The sequence below is a fragment of the Ceratotherium simum genome, chromosome 33 (genome assembly GCF_057802395.1).
Source record: "Ceratotherium simum simum isolate JZ-2026a chromosome 33, ASM5780239v1, whole genome shotgun sequence".
In the NCBI taxonomy this organism is placed as follows: domain Eukaryota; kingdom Metazoa; phylum Chordata; class Mammalia; order Perissodactyla; family Rhinocerotidae; genus Ceratotherium; species Ceratotherium simum.
In genome coordinates, this window is record NC_141932.1 from 898,283 (window position 1) to 921,586 (window position 23,304).

Below are 23,304 nucleotides of genomic sequence, written 5' to 3' on the forward strand. Positions count from 1 at the left end.
TTCTCCCTCGACAACACACCGCGGACAGCCCAACCGCGGACTTGAGTCCCGACGGTCACGTGCGCCGCAAGGGGGCGCCCAAGTGGCGGGCCCGGCGGCTCCGAGCGTCCCCGGGCGGTGGGGCGGAGGGCGGGGCGCTGCCGCGGGCGGGAGCTGGGCCGGGACCGCACCGCGTCCCTCGGGGCCGCCGGGCAGGAGCGCCGGGAGCGCTGGGCGCGGCGTCGCCTTAGAGGGAGAAGCGGGCCCGGTGCGGAGGCTCCTTCCTGAACCCCCTCCGCGAGGTGCGACCCCCCGGGGGTCTCCCCCGGGCCGCCCGCCCCGGCACCGTGGGTCTGCGCTGCCCCGTGGGCCCCCAGCACCCCACCCTGCGCCCGACCTGGCACGCCCCCTCCCCCCGTCCCCTCCAGATGCGACCTCGGATGCCAACAGGCCCTGGTGACTGGAAGCACGTGGGGCCGCGACGAAAAGACCTCCCCAGGGGCCCCGGGAAGCGCGAGCAGGGAGAGCCCGGTGGGACCCGCCCGCGTGGGGCGCCCGGAGGCCCCTCGACCCGCCCCCCACCCGGGAAGGCAGGAGTCCTCCCGGAGCCGGGGTGTCTGGAAAAGCAGCCCACAGCGGTGGGAGACGCACGGAAGGGGAACCCCGGTTGGAGACCAACAGGCAGTGAGCACCGAGGGAACCAGGAAAAGGGCGGGACGGAGAGCGTCCAGAGGGTGAGAAGCCTTTACAAGGTCCCGGGTGGGGTCGGAGGAGGCAACTGGGAACTGAAGGTGTCTGCTCTGATGCCTTGTCACTAAGGTCAGGCCACTCGGGGTCTCCAAGACCCCCCAGGATGTTCAGGGAGAACTCCCCCCTCCAGCCTGTCAGGATTCTAATGTCTCCCGCCTGTGAGGCCTCTGCAACCTCCCACCTTCCAGCAGCCCCCCAGCTGTCTGCCTCCTCTTGTAAACTCTCCTGCACACGCTGTTTGATTTTCCTCCACATGCCAGGGGAACAGAGTGGAAGTTTTCCGCTCCTTCTCTGAGCACATCCCACTTCCAAGGTGGGAGAACTTAACAGTGTAGAAATTAGCAAACACTACCAACCAGGGCTAGATTTACTGTGTTACTGAATGCTTGGACTTCAGTGATGGAGATTATGGTAATAACGCAGACGAAACTTAATCGTGTATGGTGTTTCTGGCCATGACATTATTTGTGACACAAAAAGCTTGAAGAAAAACAATGAGGAAATATCCTTCCGGTATTTAGAAACAATGACTCCATACAGAAAAACGTCGTTCACGCCATTTGAGTAAAATTCCAACATGTATCTTTGTTATTTCAGTGTCTTATTTGAAAATGAAAAGTAAAATAGCTATAACTCATATGTAATAAAATAAGCAAATGGGATGAACAGAAATTTTACAAAACAAGGTGTAAAGTTGGCAAATAAAGACACGAAAAATGCTCAAAATCAGGAATCCTTCAGGAAATGCAATTAAAACAATACAGATACCATTACACATTTATTAAAAGGCCTGAAATTGAAGAAGGACCATATCAAGTACTGGCAGGAATTTGGAGAAAATGGAACTTCCACACTGCTGGTGGGAGTGCAAAAGGGAACAATTATGTTAGATCACAGTCTGGCAGTTTCTTCAAAAATTAAACATTCATCTAACCTGTGACTCAGGCATTGCACTTTATGTTACTGACAAAAGATAAACATAATCATATAAGGAACTGACACAAATGTTTCTAACAGCTTTATTTTCAATAGTCAAAATACAGGAATAACCTAAAAGATAACCATAAACACATAAATGGATAAACTAACAGTGGTATATATCCAAAGATAAGAATATTAGCAACAAGAAAGATGAACTACTCATATAACATCATTGGTAAATCTCCAATTATGAAACATAAAGGAAATCAATAAAAAAATAGACTAAACGTCTTATGATTCCAATCATATAAATTCAAGAAAAGGCAAAAGTATCTATTGTAAGGAAAGTAAATGAATGGTTAGCTGGAGAGGTGAGAAGGGCGAGGAGAGATTATGATAGGACGTGAGGTAAATATACCGAGACAGATTAGGTCATTCTGAGGACTATGATGATGGTTTCAGATGTTCATACCTAGGTCAAAACTTATCTAATTGTATGCTTTAAACACAAGCAGTTTAGTACATGTAAATTATACCGTAATAACTGTTTAAAAATTGGCTCAATATAAAATACCTGTATGTCCCACTCTTTTTGGAAAATAGGTTTACCAACCCCATATTGACTCTGCCATCTGTCTCCTCATGTCCTCTGAGGGTCAGTCTTCCCTCAGTGACAACAAATATGGGGAGCAATGAAGGAGATGTCCACTCAAGTCAACAGGAACGCTGCCCAGGTCATAAGAGCAACATCCCTGGACTATGGATCCCCCTTCTTTCCTGCCTGTGCAGCAATGGCTGTGAGATGAACAGCACCGAGAGGCTACAGAAATCCACAAAACTCTTTTATTTTTGATGACAATGTCTTCAGCTACACAAGATAAACATGGCTGGCAGTGCTGAGATTTGTGTACAAACTGTTCCTGCACAGTCACTGTCCCAGAACCATTTCTGGATGCACTTTTAGAGAGGCACATTCGATCTAGTTGGCTGCAGTCTCCTCCACCCCGTTAAGCCAGTATTTCTTTACCAGGTTTCTCTTGGACTCAATGGTGTTACAACCAGTGACCCTCCCCGAATGAACTCTGGACATCAGGGCACACGGCTCTTCGTAGATCTGGGGAAAATATCCCCTCCACAGTCCTGTCATTCCCTGTGAGACCTCCTGTGAGGAAGGGAAGTAATTCACGCTGCTCTCAGATGCACTTGAGGTTCTCACACCAGCCCTCTCCCCACGGTCATCACTGAGACTCCTGAAACACACAGCATCCAGGCCTCAAATGAGAACCAGAAAGCCCTGCAGTCTCTCCTGGGAGGCTGTGGGCAGCAATGGAAATTTGGTCAAAAGTGGCTATTTATTTTCTACCATCTCCTTAAAAAGTTTGAGACCCTTAAAAACTGTTTTCCCTTCAGGCTTGTAGAGCCCGAATCTGTTTAAAAACTACCCCACACAGTGAGAGACACCCAAGATTAAAGAAGACTTAAACAGGAAGGCCTTCATTAGTGTACAAAACAAAGCAACGTGTGGCAGGCAGGTCTCCAGTTCATGACTAGGAAGCTGGAAAAACTCATCACAAGTTATCACATGACACCAACATGCCCAGGAAAACACAGTTGTTTTGAAAAAGCTGCCAGCTGAACTCACATGATGTTCCTTGAGTCAACAATGACACAGATCCATGCCCAACTGAGTCTAGGAGGAGGGAAAGCTGACCCCGTATGGGCTCACATTATTCCTAATTTGCTCTAATTCCTGAGAGAACAGAGGTCAGCTTCCCTGAGCACAGTGGGGTGGTGACTGATGCACACTGTGGACCTGCCAAGTGGTAAAGGTGAAATGGCTTTGGCTGCAGAAACTGGCACAGACATAAATGTGGCAAGAGCCCTAGACAGACTGGAAAATGCAACATACCACACATGCTTCCCACAACTTATGGGAATCTCCCCACTGTGCATGTTCAGATGTATGAGATTCAATTCAGACAAATGGCTCCTTGGTCTCCTCTGATGTCTTTACACCAAACCAGGGAATTGCACAACCCCTGTACATCTATGTCTTTCTCTAGTTTGAACTCTCTGATGTAGAGTGAGAGTAGATTTCCCCATAAACGTTTCCCACATTCACTGTGTGCATAAGGCCATTCTGTATCATGAATTCTCCAGTGGGAGGGAACATTTTTGGCTAAAGGACTTGCCGCAATCACTGCACTCATGAGGCCTATCTCCTGTGTGAACTCTGATGACAATGGACACTGGGACTAGAAGTGAAAAGATTTTCCATGTTAGCTGCATTCCTAAAGCCCTTCTCTATTATGAACTCTCTGGTGTGTTGAGAGGTGTGGTTTTTGGCTAAAGGATTTCCCACATTCACTACACTCATAAGGCCTTTCTCCAGTGTGAACTCTCTGGTGTTTAATGAATTGTGATCTAACCTTAAAGGATTTCCCACATTCACCGCATTCATGAGGCCTTTCTCCAGTATGAGATCTCTGATGATAACGGAGGCTAGAGCTAGCAGTATAAGATTTCCCACATTCCCTGCATACATAAGGCCTTTCTCCAGTGTGTACTCTTTGATGATAACAGAGGATGGAGCCATAGGTAAAAGATTTTCCACATTCACTGCACACATAAGGCTTTTCTCCTGTGTGAACTCTCTGGTGTATAATGAGCTTCCACCTGTTCCTAAAAGATTTCCCACATTCATTACACTCGTAAGGCCTTTCTCCAGTGTGAACTATCTGATGATAACGGAGTTGGGAGCTAAAGACAAAACATTTCCCACATTCGCTGCACTCATAAGGCCTTTCTCCACCATGAATCCTCTGATGATAACGGAGGCCAGAGCTAGTGGTAAAAGATTTCCCACATTCACCGCACTTATAAGGCCTTTCTCCTGTGTGAGTACTCTGATGATAACGAAGGCTGGACCTAGAAGTAAAAGATTTCCCACACTCCTTGCATTCATAAGGCCTTTCTCCTGTGTGAGATCTCTGATGATAACTGAGGGCAGAGCTACAAGTAAAAGATTTCACACAGTCACTACACTTGTAAGGCTTTTCTCCTGTGTGACCTCTCTGGTGTAAAATGAGGTTATTTCTTCGATTAAAGAATTTCCCACATTCTGTACACCCGTAAGTCCTTTCTCCACTGTGAGTTGTCTGATGTTGATTTAATTGGCTTCTATCCTTATAGGATTTCCTAGATTTAGTGGACTCATAAGGCCTAGTTCCTGTGTGAGAAATCTGATGATAACTGAAAGCAGACCTAGAGATAAAAGATTTCCCACCGTCACTACACTTATAAGACATTTCCCCAGAACACACTTTCCTGTGTTGAATGAACACTGAGCTATGGCTAAAAGATTTCTCACATTCACTGCACACGTAATTGTTCTCTCCATTTCGATTTCTCCGGGTATGAAAGAGGACAGATTGGTGGCTTAAGGATTTCCCACATTTGCTGCATTTGCATGGCCTTGCCCCAGTATGAATTCTTTGATGTTGATTTAGGGTTGAGCTTTGCCTAAAAGATTTGCCACATTCTCCACATACATGAAGCCTTTCTCCAGTGTGGACTCTCTGGTGCACAACAAATGAGGATTTGTACCTGAATGTTCTCCCACATTCAGGGCATACAAAACACTGTCTTCCAGCGTGGACACCTTGGTCCTGAACAAGTGTGTCTTTGGGACTGAAGGCTTTCTTGCATTCTCCCCAGGTGTAATGACTCTTTCTGCCTGGTAATGTGGCCGTGCACTGGGTGATTTCCTTTGGCTTCTTGCTGATGTGAGTGGCCTGTGTCTGCTGATGTCCCAAGCTGGTCAGGAAGTCCTTCCCAACCTCCTCCCAGGAAAAGGGCTTCCTGGACACAAGGAATCTGCAGCTCTTCACAAATGAGGTCCTGTCCACACTGCTTCTGAAGCATTTCTCTCCCACGTGCTGCTCCTGGTGCTCATGAATGTTTGCACTGAAATAAAATCGTTTTGCACAAGCCCCACACCTCAACAGTTTCAGGCTGCGTTGTGTTCCCTGCTGCTCAGCCAAGTAGAAAATGTCTCTCAAGACTGTACCACACGTCTCACAGGGGTGGGTCTTCTGAGAAGATGAAGCTGCAGGAGTTGTGGCCTGTGAGATACCTACAGAAACGCTCTGCTCAAAGGGAGCCTCCACATCTTCTGCTCCACAGCAGCAACCTGAACACAAAGAAACCCTGGAGAAGTACATATTGACTTTACAGGGAGGGGGCAATCCCATCACAAATGTTTATCTGCCTTATCTAGGAATGAGTCTAAGGGATGCTTTTCAGGACAAGAAAGTTGAAAAATAGTTGAAGCAGCTGCTGTGTATTACCAGACCCCTCAAGTCAAAAAATGGTGGAGACCTCACCAGGGGAAGGATACAAAAATAGAGTGTGACACAAAGAAGAATGGCAGGGGGTAGAGAATAGAAACAATAATACAATAATAGGGGACTTCAATATTCCCCTTTCAGCAATGGGTAGATCATCCAGACAGAAAATCAATAAGGAAACTTTGGACTTGAACTATACTTTAGATCAAATGGACCTAATAGACACATACAGCACATTCTATCCAAAGGCAACAAAATACACATTTTGTAAGTCCATATGGAACATTCTCTATCATAGATCAAGTTATAGGTCATAAAACTAGGAGGCCAGCCCAGTGGCATGGTGGTTGAGTTCACACATTCTGCTTCGGCAGCCCAGGGTTCACTTGTTTGGATCCTGGGCACAGACCTACTCACTGCTCATCAAGCCATGCTGAGGCAGCATCCCACATAGAAGAACTAGCAGGACCTACAACTAGAATATAGAACTATGTATTGGGGCTTTGGAGAGAAAAAAGAAAAAGAGTAAGATTGGCAACAGATGTTAGCTCAGGGCCAATCTTCCTCAAAAAAAAAAAAAAGTAGTCTTAACAAATTGAAGAAGATTGAAATAATATCAGATATCTTTTCCAACTCCAACGGTACAAAACTAGAAATCAGTAACAGGAGGAAAGTCAGAAAATTCAAAAATATGTGGAAACTAAACAACACAAGCCTGAAAAACCAATGGGTCCAAGAAGAAACCAAAAAAATCTTAAGACAAAGAAAATAGAAACACAACATACCAAAAGTCATGGGACACAGCAAAAGCAGTACTAGGAGGAAAATTCAGAGTAATGAATGCCTACATTAGGAAAAAGATCTCAAATAAACAACTTAACTTTATATCTCAAAGAACTAGAGATAGAAGAACAAATTAAGCCTATATTTAGCAGAAGGAAGGAAATAACAAAGAGCAGAGCTGAAACAAATGAAATAGAGACCAGAAACAGAAAAGATAAATGACACAGAGATCTCATTTTTAAAAAGATGAACAAAATTTTAAAACTTTTAGGTACACTAAGAAAAAAAAGACTCAAATAAATCAGAAATGAAAGAGCAACATTACAACTTATACCACGGAAACACAAAAGATCATAACAGACCAGTATCAACAATTAAATGCCAACAAATTGGATAACCTAGAAGAAATGGATAAATTCCTACAAACATACAACTTACCAAGACAATAATGAAAAATTGAAAATCTGAATAGACGTATAATGACTAAGTAGATCAAATCAGCAATCAAAAATCTGCCAATGATGAAAAGCCCAGGACCAGATACTTCTCTGGTGAATTCTACAAAACATTTCAAGAAGTAACATCACTACTCCACAAACTCTTCCAGAAACTGAAGAGGATGAACCACTTCCAAATTCATTTTATGAGGCCAGCATTATCCTGCTACTAAAGCCACACAGGGACACTACAAGATAATTACACCCCAATATTCATGATTAACATATATGCAGACATTCTCACTAAATTACTACCAAACCCAATTCAACAACAAATTAAAAACATAATATACCAAGATCAAGTGGGATTTAACCCTGGGATGCAAGGATGCCTGCTTGTACGGAATCAATCAATATGATATACTACCTTACCAGAAAGAAGGATAAAAATCACATGATCATTAAAATACAGGCAGCAAAAGTGTTGCAAAAAATTCAGCATACTTTCATTATAAAAACTCTCTGAATGAGCAGACCATATGGAAGAGAGAATTAGTGAGCTTGAAGATAGAAATCTAGAAATGATTCAGGTGGAGGAGGAGAGAAAACTAAAATTTTAAAAAACGAAGAAATTTTATAAGAAATATCCTACTCTATTAGGAAAAGTAACATAAGGATTATAGCTATCCCAAAAGGAGAAAAAAGGGAGAAAAGAGTAGACAGCTTATTATAAGAAATAATAGCTGAGAACTTCCCAAACCTGGGGAAGGAACTGGATATTAAGTACATGAAGCTAATCGGACTCCTAATTATCTCAATGCAAAAAGTCCTTCTCCAAGGTATATAGTATTAAAACTGTCAAAAGGCAATGACAAAGAAAGAATATTAAGGGCAGCCAGAGAGAAGAAAATGACTTACAAAGGAACCTGCATCAGGCTTTCAACAGATTTCTAAGCAGAAACCCTACAAGCTACGAGAGAGTAGAATGATATAGTCAAAATACTGAAAGACAAAATCTATCATACAAGAATACTCTGTCCAGCAAACTTATCCTTGAGATATGAAGAAGAAATAAAAGCTTTCCCAGACAAACAAAAGCAGAGGGATTTCATTGCCACTAGACCTGCCTTACAAGAAACATTGAAACGAGAGGCCGGCCCCATGGCTTAGCGGTTAAGAGCGTGCGCTCTGCTACTGGCGGCCCGGATTCAGATCCTGGGCACACACCAATGCACCACTTGTCCAGCCATGCTGAGGCGGTGTCCCACATACAGCAACTAGAAGGACGTGCAACTATGACATACAACTATCTACTGGGGCCTTGGGGAGAAAAAGGGAAAAAAAGGAGGAGGATTGGCAATAGATGTCAGCTCAGAGCCAGTCTTCCTCAGCAAAAAAAAGGAGGATTGGCATGGATGTTAGCTCAGGGCTGATCTTTCTCATACACACAAAAAAGAAATGTTGAAAGGAGCCCTCCTACCTGAAACAAAAAGGCAAAGGTTTACAAAGCTTTGAATAAGATGATAAGTAGACTCAGAAAATTGCAACTCTATATCAGAATAGGTTAGTAAACACTTAATTATAACATAAAGGCTAAAGGGAAAGAAAGCATGAAAAATAACCATAACCACTTCAATTTGGTCACAAACTGACAACAAAAAAGAATAATTTGTGACAACAAAAACACAGAAGGGGAAGCGGAAAAGGAAGGAACGTGCATAGACTAATGGAGATAAGATGATATCAGCAGAAAAAAGACTCATCACTGATATCTTTTATACAAACCTCATGGTAACCACTAAACAAAAAATCAGAGCAAAGCCACAAATCATAAATACAAAGAAAACTGAGAAAAGCATCACAGAAAACCACCAAACTAAAATGGCAGGAACAAATACAAGGAAAAAGAAACAATGGAAATATACAACAACCAGAAAATGAAAGATAAAATGGCAGTATCAAGCCTTCATATATCAATAATCACTCTAAATGTAAATGGATTCAATTCACCAATCAAAAGACACAGAGTGGCTGGATGGATTAAAAACCAAGACCCAACAATATGCTGCCTCCAGGAGACACACCTCAGCTCTAAAAATAAACACAGGCTCAGAGTGAAGCTATGAAATATACTCCAAGCAAATTGCAACCGAAAGAAAGCAGGTGTAGCCATACTTTTATCAGACAAAGCAGACTTCAAGACAAAAAGGATAACAAGAGACAAAGATGGACATTATATAATAATAAAAGGGACATTCCAACAAGACGATGTAACATTTACTAATATATATGCACTTAACACAGGAGCACCAAAATATATAAAGCAACTATTAACAAACCTAAAAGGGAGAAATTGACAGCAACACAATAACAGTAGGGGACTTTAATACCCCACTCACATCATTGGATATATCATCCAGACAGAAAACCAACAAGGAAACATTGGCCTTAAATGAAACACGAAATCAGATGGCCTTAATAGATATATAAAGAACATTCCAGCCAAAAGTAGCAGAATACACTTTCTTCTCAAGTGCTCATGGAACATTCTCAAAGATAGACCAAACTGGGAAACAAAGCAAGGCTCAATAAATTTAAGAAGACTGAAATCATATAAAGCATCTTTTCTGACAACACTGGTATGAAACTAGAAATCAACTACCAGAAAAAACCTGGAAAATCACAAATATGTGGAAACTAAACAACACGCTACTGAATAACTATTCAATCAATGAAGAAATCAAAAAATACCTGGAGACAAATGAAAATGAAAACACAACATACCAACTCTTATGGGATACAGCAAAAGCACTACTAAGAGGGAAATTTATAGCAAGACAGGCGTATCTCAAGAAACAAGAAAAATCTCAAATAAACAACCTAACACTATATCCAAAGCCAGTAGAATTAAGGAATGATAAAAATCAGAGCAGTGGGCCAGCCCCATGGCTTAGGGATAAGTGCGCGCGCTCCGCTACTGGTGGCCCGGGTTCAGATCCCAGGCGTGCACCAATGCACCGCCTGTCCGGCCATGCTGAGGCCGCGTCCCACATACAGCAAGTAGAAGGACGTGCAACTATGACATACAACTATCTACTGAGGCTTTGGGGAAAAAAAGGAGGAGGAGTGGCAATAGATGTTAGCTCAGAGCCAGTTTTCCTCAGCAAAAAGAGGAGGATTAGCACGGATGTTAGCTCAGGGCTGATCTTCCTCTCACACACACACAAAAAGAATAGAAATGATCAATGAAACTAACAGCTGGTTCTTGAAAAGATAAACAAAATTGACAAACTCTTACCTAGACTTAATAAGAAAAAGAGAAGGCTCAAATAAACAAAATCAGAAATGAGAGAGGAGAAATTACAACGAGTACCAAAGAAATACAAAAGATGGAAAGAGAATACTAGGAAAAGCTGTACGCCAACAAATTGGATGACCTATAAGAAATGGATAAATTCTTAGCATGATGCAACCTCCCAAAACTAAATGAAGAACAAACAGAGAATCTGAATGGACCAAGCACAAGTAAAGAGATTGGAAGAGTAATCAAAAACCTCCCCCAAAACAAAAGCTCAGGACCAGACAGCTTCTCTAGTGAATTCTAACATTCAAAGAAGATATAATACCTATCCTTCTCAAACTCTTCCAAAAAATTGAAGAAGACGCTTCCTAACTCATTTTACGAGGCCAACATTACCCTGATACCAAAACCACACAAGGACAACACAAAAAAGGAAAATTACAGGCCAATATTGCTGATGAACATAGATGCAAATATCCTCATCAAAATATTAGCAAATCAAATACATTAAAAGGATCATACACTATGATCAAATGGGATTTATGGTAGAGATGCAGCGATGGTTCAACATCTACAAATAAATCAATGTGATACACCACATTAACAAAATGAAGAATAAAAATCAAATAATCATCTCACCAAAGAGAAAGCATTTGACAAGATCCAATATCCATTTATGATAAAAACTCTCAATAAAATGTGTATAAAAGGAAAGTATCTCAACATAATAAAGGTCATATATGGCAAACCCACAGCCAACATTACACTCAACAGTGAAAAACTGAAAGCTATTCCTCTGAGAACAGGAACAAGACAAGGATGCCAACTCTCAACACTCTTATTCAACACAGTATTGGAAGTCCTAGCCAGAACAATTAGACAAGAAAAAGAAATAAAAGGCATCCAAATTGAAAAGGAAGAAGTAAACTGTCACTACTTGTGGATGACATGATTCTACATATAGAAAACCCTAAAGAATAAACCAAAAAACTATTAGAAATAAATAATGAATACGGAAAAGTTGCAGGGTACAAAATCAACATACAAAAATCAGGTGCATTTCTACTTTTTTTTTGTGTGTGTGAGGAAGATCAGCCCTGAGCTAACATCCGTGCCAATCCTCCTCTTTTTGCTGAGGAAGACTGGCCCTGGGCTAACATCCGTGCCCATCGTCCTCCACTTTATATGGGACGCCACCACAGCATGGCCTGACAAGCAGTGCATCGGTGCGCGCCCAGGATCCAAACCCAGGCTGCCAGCAGCAGAGTGCACGCACTTAACCACTACGCCACGGGGCCAGCTGTATGCATTTCTATACACTAACAATAAGCTAGCAGAAAGAGAAATCAGGAATACAACCCCATTTACAATTACAACAAAAAAGAATAAAATACGTAGGAATAAATTTAACAAAGGAGGTGAAAGACCTATACACCAAAAACCAGAAGACATTAATGAAAGAAACTGAAGAAGACACAAAGAAATGGAAATATATTCCATGATCACAGACTGGAAAAATAAACATAGTTAAAATGTCCACAATACCTAAAGCAATCTACAGATTCAATACAATCCCATTCAGAATCCGATTCACATTCTTCACAGAAATAGAACCAAGAATCCTAAAATTCATATGGAAAAACAAAACAGCCCAAATAGCGAAAGCAATCCTGAAAAGACAAGAACAAAGCCAGAGGTATTGCACTCCTTGAATTCAAAATATTCTACAAAGCCATAGTAATCAAAACAGCACAGTACTGGCAGAAAAACAGACACACAGATCAATGGAACAGAACTGAAAGCCCAGAAATAAAACCACACATCTTTTGACACCTAATCTTCAACAAAGGAGCCAAGAACATACAATGGAGAAAGGAAAATCTCTACAATAAATGGTGTTGGGAAAACTGGACAACCATACGCAAAAGAATGAAAGTAGACCATTACCTTACACTATACACAAAAATAAACTCAAAATGGATTAAAGACTTGAATCTAAGACGCGAAACCACAAAACTCCTAGAAGAAAATATAGGCAGTATGCTTTTGGACATCAGTCTTAGCAGCATCTTTTTGAATACTATGTCTCCTCAGGCAAGGAAAACGAAAGAAAAAATAAACAAATGGGACTACATCAAACTAAAAAGCTATTGCACAGCAAAGGAAACCATCAACAAAACCAAAAGACAACCCAAACTGGGAGAAAATGTTTGCAAATCATACATCTGACAAGGAGTTAATTTCCAAAACATATAAAGAACTCATACAACTCAACAACAAAAAAATCAAACAACCAGATCAAAAAATTTGAAGAGGATCCAAACAGAAATTTTTCCCAAGAAAATATACAGATGGCCAAAGCCACATGGAAAGATGTTCAACATCACTAATTATTAGGGAAAAGCAAATCAAAACTACAATGAGATATCACCTCACATCCAATAGAATGGCTATTATTAAAAAGACAAGCAGGGGCCGGCCCCGTGGCTTGGTGGTTAAGTGCACGCGCTCCGATGCTGGTGGCCCGGGTTCGGATCCCGGGGGCGCACCGAGACACCACTTCTCCGTCCATCCTGAGGCCGAGTCCCACATACAGCAACTAGAAGGATGTGCAGCTATGACATACAACTATCTACTGGGGCTTTGGGGGGAAAAAAATAAATAAATAAAATCTTTAAAAGACAAGCAATAACAAGTGTTGGAGAGGATGTGGAGAAAAGGGAACCCTCATACACCACTGGTGGGAATGCAAACTGGTGCAGTCACTGTGGAAAACAGTATGGAGATTTCCCAAAAAATTAAAAAGAGAAATTCCATATGATCCAGCTCTTCCACTTTTGGGTATTTATCCAAAGAACACTAAAACACGAATTCTAAAAGATATATGCAGCCCTATGTTCATGGCAGCATTATTAACAATAGCCAGAACTTGGAAGCAACACAAGTGCCCATCAGCAGATGAATGGATAAAGATGTAGCAAATATATACACAATGGACTACTACTCAGCCATAAAAAAAAGACAAAACCGTGCCACCTGCAACAACATGGATGGACCTTGAGGGTATTACGCTAATGGAAATAAGTCAGACAGAGAAAGAAAAATACCATGTTATTTCTCTCATATGTGGAAGATAAACAAACAAACATATAGATAAGGATAACAGATTGGTGGTTACCAGAGGGAAAGGGGGTGTGGGAAAGGCAAAACGGGTAAAGAGGCACATATGTATGGTAAAGAATAAAAACTAGACTATTGGTGATGAACATGATGCAGTCCATACAGAAGCTGAAATATAATAATGTACACCTGAAATTTACACAATGTTATAAACCAACGTCATCTGAATGATTAAAAAAAAAAAAAAACTCTTGCAACAAATTAGGTATAGAAAACATGTACTTCAACATAATATATGTCATATATGATAATCCCACAGCCTACAAAGAATTCAACGGTAAAAAGCTAAAAGCTAAAAAAGAAGACTGAAATAAAAAAAAAGCTAACAGCTTGTCCTCTAAGATCAGGAACAAGACAAAAATAGCCACTCTCTCATCACTTCTATTCAACATGGTACTGAAGTCCTAGAGAGCAATTAGGCAAGAAAAGAAACAAAAGGCATCCAAACCAAAAAAGAAAAAGTAAAATCATCTCTGCAGATGACATGATCTTATGTATAGAAAACCCTAAAGACATCCCCCCAAAAACTGTTAAAACAAATTCAGTAAAGTTGCAGGATACAATATCAACATACAAAAATCACTTGCATTTTGTACATTCACAACGAACTATCTGAAAGTGAAAGGAAGACAGCAATCCCAGTTATAATAACATCAAGACCAATAAAATACTTAGGAATAAATTTAACCAAGGAGTTGAAAGATTCACTGAAAAGTATAAAACATTGAGGAAGGAAAGTGAAGAAGACTAAAATAAATGGAAAGATATCCCATACTCAGGAGATTTAATATTGTTTAATATTGTTAAACTGGCCATAATACAAAAGCAATCTACACTTTGCATGCAATTCCTATTAAAATTCCAATGCTTTTTTCACAGAAATAGAAAAAACATACCTAAAAACTGAATGGAACCACAAAAGAACATGAATAGCAAAAGCAATCATGAGACAGAAGATCAAAGCTGGAGGCATCGTATTCCTGATTTCAAACTATCTTACAGGCTGTAGTAATCAAAACAGTATGGTACCGGCATAAAAACAGACAGACCAATGGAACAAAACAGAGAGAGCCCAGAAGTAAACACAAGCATATACAGTCAACTAACCTTTGACAAGGGCACCAAGAACACACAAGGGGGAAAGGATAGTCTCTTCAATAAACAGTGCTGGGAAAACTGGATAGGCACGTGCAAAAAAAATGAAATGGGATCCCTATCTTATAACATGTATGAAAATGAACTTGGAATGGATTAAAGACTTAAATTTAAATGTATGAAGTAAAACCCTAAAAATCCTAAAAGAAAACATAGAGAAAAGGCTCCTTGACATTGTTCTTGGCAATGGTATATAGGCAACAAAAGTTAAAATCAACAAGTAGGACTATTTCAAATTATTGTGGAGAAAAGAGAACTCTTGAACACTGTTGCTGGGAATATAAATCAAAGCAGTAATTATGGAAAATATTATGGAGGGTCCTCAAAAAATTTAAAATAGAACTTCCATATGATCCACCATTCCCACTTCTGGGTATATATCCTAAGGAAACAAAATCAGTTTCTCCCAAGAAATATCTGCCTGTGCATACTCACTGCAGCATTATTCACAATAGCCCAGACAGGGAAACACTGTGAAGTGTCCATCAATGGATAAACTGATAAAGAAAATGTGGTACAAACATTCACAGGACTATTCAGCCATATAAAAAGAAGGAAGAATTGGCACTTGCAACAACATGGATGAACCTGGAGAATATTATGCTCAGTGAAATAAGTCACACAGAGAAACAAACACTGTATGGTATTACTTATATGTAGAATCGCAGATAAAAAGTGACACTCACAGAAACAAAAAGTAGAATGCCAGAAGCTGAGGGCTAGGCAAATAGGGAGATGTTGGTCGAAAGGTACACACTTTCATTTACAAGATGAATAAGCTCTGAGGATCTAAGGTACAGCATGATGCCTAGAGTTAATCATACTGTACTGTACACTTGAAATTCGCTAAGAGAGTAGATCTTAAGTTTTCACCAAAAACAAAAACAAAAAAGATATTAGCTCAGGTGACAAACGCATTAATTAACATCATTGTGGTAATTCTTTCATAATGTCTATGTTATCCAGTCATCATGCTATGCACCTTAAATACATCTAATTTTGTCAATCATACTTCAATAAAGCAGAGTGAGTGGGAATTGGGGGGCAGGGAGAAGAAGAGGTAGAAACTCTATAAAAAGTACCTGATAGGATAGTCTTGAAAAGTAGCCCATGGCCCAGGTAAGTAGTGACCATGACAAGTCCTGCAATTCCTGACACGGGCAGGTCCTAGGAAATGTCAGCCAAAGGAAGGCAGCAAACCCTGTCATACACATAGAAGTGCCATGGAGCTGGACACGTTCATCTGCCCAGGGAGAGGGCAAGCAAGGTGCCATCCGTTAGCCTCACTCCAAGACTAATGAACTGGAATCCTCTCTCTGAGGGTTCAGTACAGAGGGTATTGGGGCTGCAGGGCAGAGAAGAGGGCACTGCAACACCCCAGCCCCAGCCACACAGCTACTACCCAGAAATACAGCACAGGATGTAGTGCCCACAGTTCACATGTGAGAAGGACAGAGCACCTCCTGGGGAAAAGGAGTGGGGGAAATGCAGAGTCTAGTCCAGGTCAATCGGGAGGGAGAGGGCCTTACCCAGTGAGGATATGAGGGCAAAGTTCTCCAGCATCACATCCTGGTACAGGCGTCTCTGAGCCTCACCAAGGAGCCTCCATTCCTCCCAGGAGAAGTACACGGCAACATCGTGAAAGGTCACACTGGCCTGTAATGACGGGGACAGATCAAATTATCATTCTTTCTCTGAGGACCCCACACATCCACCTCACTCTCACCCTCCACCAGAGCTGCCCCCGCCTAGAGCAGAGACCAGGCCCTGGTGCCACTGATACCCACTTTCTCCTCACCATCCCATTCATCACTGTGTTCAGCCCTCAGCAATAACAGGCAGAGGGACACATAGATGCCATTTAAGTTCTGGGCCCAGCCTGCACGGTCCCATCCCTCCCGCCAAGCAATTCCCCTGGGGTCTCCCAGATTGTGCCTCCAAGACACAGTCAAACAGGGGCTCATGCTTCACTCTTAAGTCCCCAACAGCAGTGCCCCCAGGGGCCATTAGCTCACATTTCCTCTCAATGTGCACATCACTCTGTAGACCCGGCTCACATCTTCAGACCCCACAGTTGCCCTCCCACAGCTCTGCCACCTTCCTGCTCCACACCTAGGATTCTCCCCGAACTCACCCATGAACTGGCACATGGCAACCAGACATTGCTTGACAAGTTCAAACAGGATCCAGTACAACCCCAGTCCTCCGACGGATTCCGATACCAGGAAAAGCCTCAAATGTTGCTTAGAAGACCTGTCCACCCGCCTCTAATCCTCTTTTCCATACTGGCCATCCAGAACCACACGTAAATTTCACATACCCACGATCCTCTTCCATTTCTGTGCTATACTTGTTGGCCCTTGATCATCCACAACCCTCCTCTTTCCACTTGACCTTTGTTAAAACCCCAACCCAAAGGGCTCCCGGCCAGACACAGTGCCTCTCACAAATGACCACATTTGCCTCAAACTTTACCCTCCAGCAAGACGGAAACACCCCACACTCCACCAAAGCTCACCACACAATTCTGGTGAAGCCGAACGGTACTGAATAAACAGCAGTCCCAGCCTCCTGTCATCTTGTTTCAATTAGTCCTCTGCTTCCACAGCCATCTCTGTCCACTGATCCCATGGAAGCCTAGGCCACCTGCCAGATCATTCTCTCCCACTCCGTTCCCACTAGCACTTCTCTCCCTCACGTGTGTTTGAGGCCCAGCAACCCCACCCAGGTGCTGAGAAAGGGAACCACTCCTCAGCACACACTCTAATCTTTCTGACCTGCTAACAGCACTACCACTATAACCTGCATTCGCCTCCTCAACGTGACGCACAGCTCCAACCTGATCCACACAATAGTCATCGTATTTGAATGTCTCCATCCTGAACCTTTCCTCAGACTTCCAGACCTGCTGGTCCAGCTGCTCACTTGATGCCTCCACTCACTGTTCTCCGGAACGTCTCAGACTCTTAACAGGGCCCAAACAAAACCTCTGACAGTCCCAAGGAGAACTAACCTACTGCCAACTTCCCCATTCCAGTTGATAGAGCTTCCATCACTTCAGCTGCCAGGACCAAAAACCCTGGGGTCATCCCTGATTCCTCCCTTTCTCTTCTGACCCACAACACCCACAATTCGCTTTGGCCCTTCTTTAAAAACGGATCCAGAATTCAATCACTTATCCCACATCCATGGCGGGTCACTCTAGTCCATCAACACTCACCTAGATTATTGCAATTACCTCCTGCTGTGCTCCCTGCCGCCTCCCTTACCAGCCCCCCCTCCGCCAGTCTGTTCTCTATTCTGCAGCCACATGGAGCCTATTTAGACCTGGGTAACACCACCTCCTTCCTCTGACTCAAACTTCACATTAACTCCCTAACAGATAGCCGGCTTCTCAAGAAGCGACGTTCCAGACCTGACCCTGGCCCCCGCTACATTTTGCTCCTAACAAAAAAATGAAGCTCTCTGTACCCCGTTCCCACCTCAGGCCGACCTCCACGCCTCTCCCCCGCGGGCCCTCCCCTGGGACCCTCTCCCACACCCGTCACGCCGGCTCTCACAAACAGGCCCCACGAGCGCCTCCCCGTCCCGGACACCGGGGCCTGGGCTGCAGGCCCGTGAGCGGCGCCCGCACTCGGGGCTCTAGGGCTGGGCTGGGCTGAGGGCGGGGAGGGCGCGGAGCACGAGCACTGACCTGAGCCGGCTCCCTCCGCGCGGCCGCCGCCATCGGACTCTGGGGGCGGAGCTCCCGATCCCCAATTGGTGCCGGTCACCCGGGGTGCGCCGCCCCCAAGCCTGAGACCTGCTAGTGCAGCGCCGACGGCGCCTCCTGTCGCGCCTTCTTGGTCACCTCTCCTCAGCTCCCACACATGGCTCGGGAGCCTGAACTGAATAACCAGCTGCGTACACACCGCCGAGAGGAGGACGCCGGAACTCCCGCCCCCAACACTTGTGCCCAAACAGAGATGCCTTTTTTCTGAGCCTTTATTGGCTCAGCGATGCCATCCCTTGTTGCAGCGCATCCTGGGTAATGTAGTGCCCACAGCCCAGGTTTAGAAGCGGAAGTTCTCCACGTGACTCCAGGAGAAAAGGCCAAGATCCACTGGGAGCGGCGTCGGAAAATGACACTTCTGTCTCTAAGGGCAGAGGAGTGGTTCATCTCTTCTTAAAGGCGCCGTATGCGGATTTCTGGGGACGGCTTTCTGCCACTGATCACCCCAGCTTTCAGGCCATGAATCAGGATGACAAATCTTTCCCATTAGGCCATGGGGGGCAATGCAAATTGGCCCAAAATTCACGTGCCGTTTTCTGTCCTAGTACTGTTCCCTCAGAGGCACACAAAGTTTGAGACTTGATGGGTATCAGAATTGGCCTGACCTCAAAATATGTCTCTTTACCTTGATTATTTTCTGAAAGACACTTTGACACCCCCCCACCCCCCTAACTGCCTAAAAGGATTTAAGATAGAAAGCCTTTCACAATAGATAACTCCCAGTATGGATAGACTGGGAGGGTCCTTGCTAAGCCCATTCTTATTAAAAGTCTGTTTACCAAACATTTACATTTGTAAGGGAAATTTCCACTTGTAAAGGTATCTCCCTCTCCCTGTGGGAAGAAGGGGGGATGACTTCATCTCTAGAAACTTGTCAGTGCAGAAGGGGAGGCCTTAAATCTGCGTAATAACCTTACTCTTGTTTACTGTGCTTTTCTGGTAATCTCCCATAGCTAACACCCCCCAACATCCTCCTTTGTCTTTACCTGACTGAATATGCTATTTAAGAAGAGAACCTCCACTATTTGTCGAGATACTCAGTTTCCCTGGGTCTCTCCCATGTATACATGTTATAAAGCTTTGTTTGATTTTCTCCTGTTATTCTGTCTCATGTGAATTTAATTTGTAGCCCAGCCAGAAAGGACCCAAAGTGGGTAGAGGATAGTCTTCCTCCCCTACAGACTCCACAAAGGTTGTAATTGCAGAGGCCAAATCTGTTTATAAACCACCTCACACAGTGAATAGAACCCCCAAGAAAAAGATGACTTATCAGTAAGGCCTTTCTTATGGTACAACCTCAATCAATGTGCAGCAGTGATACAGACCCTGGGTTCTTAGGCTTTCTGTGTAATAGAAATTGGCGAGAGGCCCAACCAAAGTCTCAGACAAGGTTTTATTGCTTGAGCACAAGGGAGACAGCACAGGAGAAGATCCTCTATGGCTGGCTCCCCATCCTGAGTCTCTTATCGCATGAAGGGAGTGGACTGGTGTCATGATTCTCTGCCTCCCCAGCGGTGTTCTGCTTCCCTGTTCCTGGTGGTGTCGTCTTCACCTGCCCCTTTGGGGTTGTGGGACCTTCGCCTGCCCAGTTGGTCCAACATGGCAGTGTTGCTCACTACTGCCGCCCCAGGAAGTCCCTCCCTACTCCCCCTTTTTCTCTATAAAAGGAGCTCCCCTTCTTTGCTTCCTGGATTTGCCTATGGTTTGCCATAGCATGCACATCTTGAATTGCAATTCTTTTGGCTATTCCCAAATTAACTCATTTTTGAAGGTAAAATAATAAGTGAATTTGCTTTCTAAGTTAATAAGAAATTACACATTCCCTGTGTAACTGAGGTCTGTCTCCAGTGTGAAGTCTCCAATGATAATTGACGGTGGAGCTACAGATAAAAGATTTCCCACGTTCACTACACTCATAAGACCTTTCTCCAGTGTGGACACCCTGGTCCTGAACAGGAGAGTGTTTGCAGCTGAACAATTTCTTGCGTTCCCTCCAGTTCTGATGACATTTTTTGCCAACTTCATATTCGGTGATTTTGTTTGGTCTCTCCCCGGTATGAGTGGCCTGCTTATACAGATATCCTGAGGTGGCCGGGAAGAACCTTCCCAGCTCCCAGCCTCCACACAGGTAAAGGGCTTCCTGGTCACATGGAATTTGAAGCTCTTCACAAATGAGGCCCTGTCCATGTTGCCTCTGAAGTGTTTCACCAACGTGCTGCTCCTGGTGACATTGAAGGTTTCACTGAAATAAAATTGTTGGGTACATGCTGCTCTCTTGTAAACACTTTCTGCCCATGATGTTTTCCTGGGGCTCAGCCAAGTATAAAATGTGTTTCAAGATGGGGACACACATCTCACAGGGATGGACCTTTGGATGAAGGGACCTGCCTTGGGAGTCGTGACCTTCTACAGAAACATCGTTCAGAAGGTACCTCTTTGTTCTCTGCTCTGGGCCAACAACCTGAAAGCACAACAACCTGAAGGTGACTGTGAAGTACCTGTTGATGTTGTTGGAAGGAATGAGTCTACACTGACTCATTGAATTATATCCAGGTAAAATACTCCATTGAATTGTATCCAGGAGTGAGTCTATGGGATGCTTTTCAAGAAGTCGGAGTGGGGGTCTGGTTGTGCGTTACTGGGCCCATACAGTCAAGGAATGGTAGAGGCCTCACCAGCGGAAGGGCACAAGGACAGGGTGTCACACAGGGAGACGAGACAGGTCTACAACTCCTTCCTCCACCAAAGGCTTTCACAGGAACTTGTGTGCTGGTGACATGTACGGCTGTCCAGAGACGTGTCAAACCCAGGAAAGTCCAATTGCAACAAAGTAGCAGGAGTTCAAGGCCAATTTAAGGATATGTGTACACCACACGGCACAACACAGTGGGCGAATGGTGGAGAGCCCTGCAGAAGCAGTGCTGAGAGAAACGGGTCAGATGTGGAGTCTGGGGAGGTGGAGATTATCCCTGGGCTGGAAGTCACAGAGAAAATGACGAGTAGTAGAATTGACAACTTGGCAAAGTGTCGATATGGGGACGGAAAGGTAGAAAAGTAGAAATTGGGTGTGGCCACTGGCAGTGGCACCAAAACTCTGACAGGACAGGTTCCTGCTATGATATGAACATGAGCCTGATGTCACACCCTCCCCAACTGCCACTCACCAGGGCCATGCCCCCTCTGAGCCCACCGTGCCATGGCTGGAGTCACGTCCATCCTGTGAAGCACAAAGGACTCTTCCCTGTAAGGTCTAGTTGGACAACTACATGGAACGTGGAGGGCACAGTTACTGAAGGAAAACCCAAACAGGTGAGTGGCCAGCAGTGGCCCAGAGCAACTCAGCACACAACAGATCACAGGAAACAGGTCTGAACACTACAAAGAGAACCATACAGGAGGTCTTGAAAAACGGCTCATGGTCTAGGCAAGTAGTGACCATGAGAGTGCATGTAATTCCTCCCACAAACCAGCATGAGGAAACATCAGCTAAAGGAAGGGAGAACACCTGGGGTCCAGAGGTGCCATGGATCTGGACACAGTCACTGGCCAGGGAGAGGCAAGCAAGGTTGGCTCCATTAGGCTCACTGTAAACTTTTGATCCTGAATCTTTCCCTATGGGGCTTCTGGGCAGCAGAGATTGGGCTGCAGGGGAGGGAAGAGGCCGGTGCAAACAACCAGCCCTGTCAACCACAGCACCTACCCAGGGAAATGGGAAAGGAAGCAGTGCCCATGGTCCTGATGTGAGCAGGACAGATCACCCCCTGGGGAAAGCAGGGCAGGGGAAGGGGGGATGCAAAGCCTAGACCAGGTCACTGGGGAGGGTGTGAGTGCCTTGCCTAGTGAGGATACGAGGATATAGGTGACAAGTTCTTCAGAATCACCTCATAGTACAGGTGTCTCTGAGCCTCATCAAGGAACCCCACTCCTCCCAGAAATACGCAAGCGTGTCCTCACATGTCATAGCACCCTGTCATGATGGGGATAGATGAGATGAAGAGCAGCCGCTCTGAGGACCCGCATCCATACTCACCTTCCTCCAGAGCTCCACATCTCAGAGGAGATGCCAGTCCTTGGTGCCACTGATGCCCACGCTCTCCTTGTGGTCCCATTAACACCCTGCTCAGTGCTCAGCAACAACAGGCAGGTGGGCAGATAGACACCATCAAAGCAGTTGGCCTGGACTGCAGGGCCCAACCTCTCCTGCCAAGCAATAACCCTGGGGGCCCCAATATCATGACTCCCAGACACAAGGCAACCTGGCTTCACAATTCGACCTCAATCCCCAAAAGCAAGCCCCTGGGGCCATCAGCTCACACTTCCTCTTGATGTGCACATCATTCTGTAGACCATATCTCTCTCACGTATTCAGACCCCAGAGTCACCCTCCAACAGCCACCACCACCTCCCCATCCCACAACATAAGCATCTCCCTGGAGTCACCCATGGACTTGGCACATGGCATCCAGAGGGTGCTTGACAAATTCAAACACAATCCCTCATAACCCCACACCTCTGATGGATCCCAATGCCAGGGAAAGCCCAAATGCTGCTTTGAAGGCCCCCCTGCCTGCCTTTGATCCTTTCTCCAGTATTAGCCACCCAGAACCACATGTGAGTTTGAGACACCCATGACCCTCTTCCACTTCTGTGTTGAACTTGCTGTTCCCTCAGCAGCCA

At 44.3% G+C, this 23,304-nt stretch overlaps 1 protein-coding gene across 3 annotated transcripts; it reads right to left on the reverse strand.

The window, feature by feature from the left end:
• Window positions 1-1,732: 1,732 nt before the first annotated feature.
• On the reverse strand, window positions 1,733-18,772 carry LOC101394502 (uncharacterized). 3 transcript variants are annotated; one of them, XM_014794372.2, is made up of 3 exons: window positions 18,550-18,772; window positions 16,385-16,511; window positions 1,733-5,842 (listed from the first exon to the last, which is right to left on the reverse strand). In XM_014794372.2, exons 1-3 carry the CDS (start codon window positions 18,580-18,582, stop codon window positions 3,942-3,944), a joined length of 2,061 nt encoding a protein of 686 aa, XP_014649858.1. In that variant the 5' UTR covers window positions 18,583-18,772; the 3' UTR covers window positions 1,733-3,941. The 3 variants fall into 3 exon arrangements, with proteins under 3 accessions (XP_014649858.1, XP_087278106.1, XP_087278105.1); XM_087421980.1 differs by lacking the exon at window positions 18,550-18,772 and adding an exon at window positions 16,990-18,054; XM_087421979.1 differs by lacking the exons at window positions 16,385-16,511; window positions 18,550-18,772 and adding an exon at window positions 15,938-16,049.
• Between the last annotated feature and the right edge of the window lie 4,532 nt (window positions 18,773-23,304).

Coding starts and splice junctions, on each gene's coding strand:
- LOC101394502 (XM_014794372.2), bottom strand. CDS start 18,582: ATGGCGGCGGCCGCGCGGAGGGAGCCGGCTCAG. Junction 16,512..18,549: donor CGCGGAGGGAGCCGGCTCAG/GTCAGTGCTCGT, acceptor CCGTCATTACAG/GCCAGTGTGACCTTTCACGA. Junction 5,843..16,384: donor TGCCCTCATATCCTCACTGG/GTAAGGCCCTCT, acceptor CTTTGTGTTCAG/GTTGCTGCTGTGGAGCAGAA.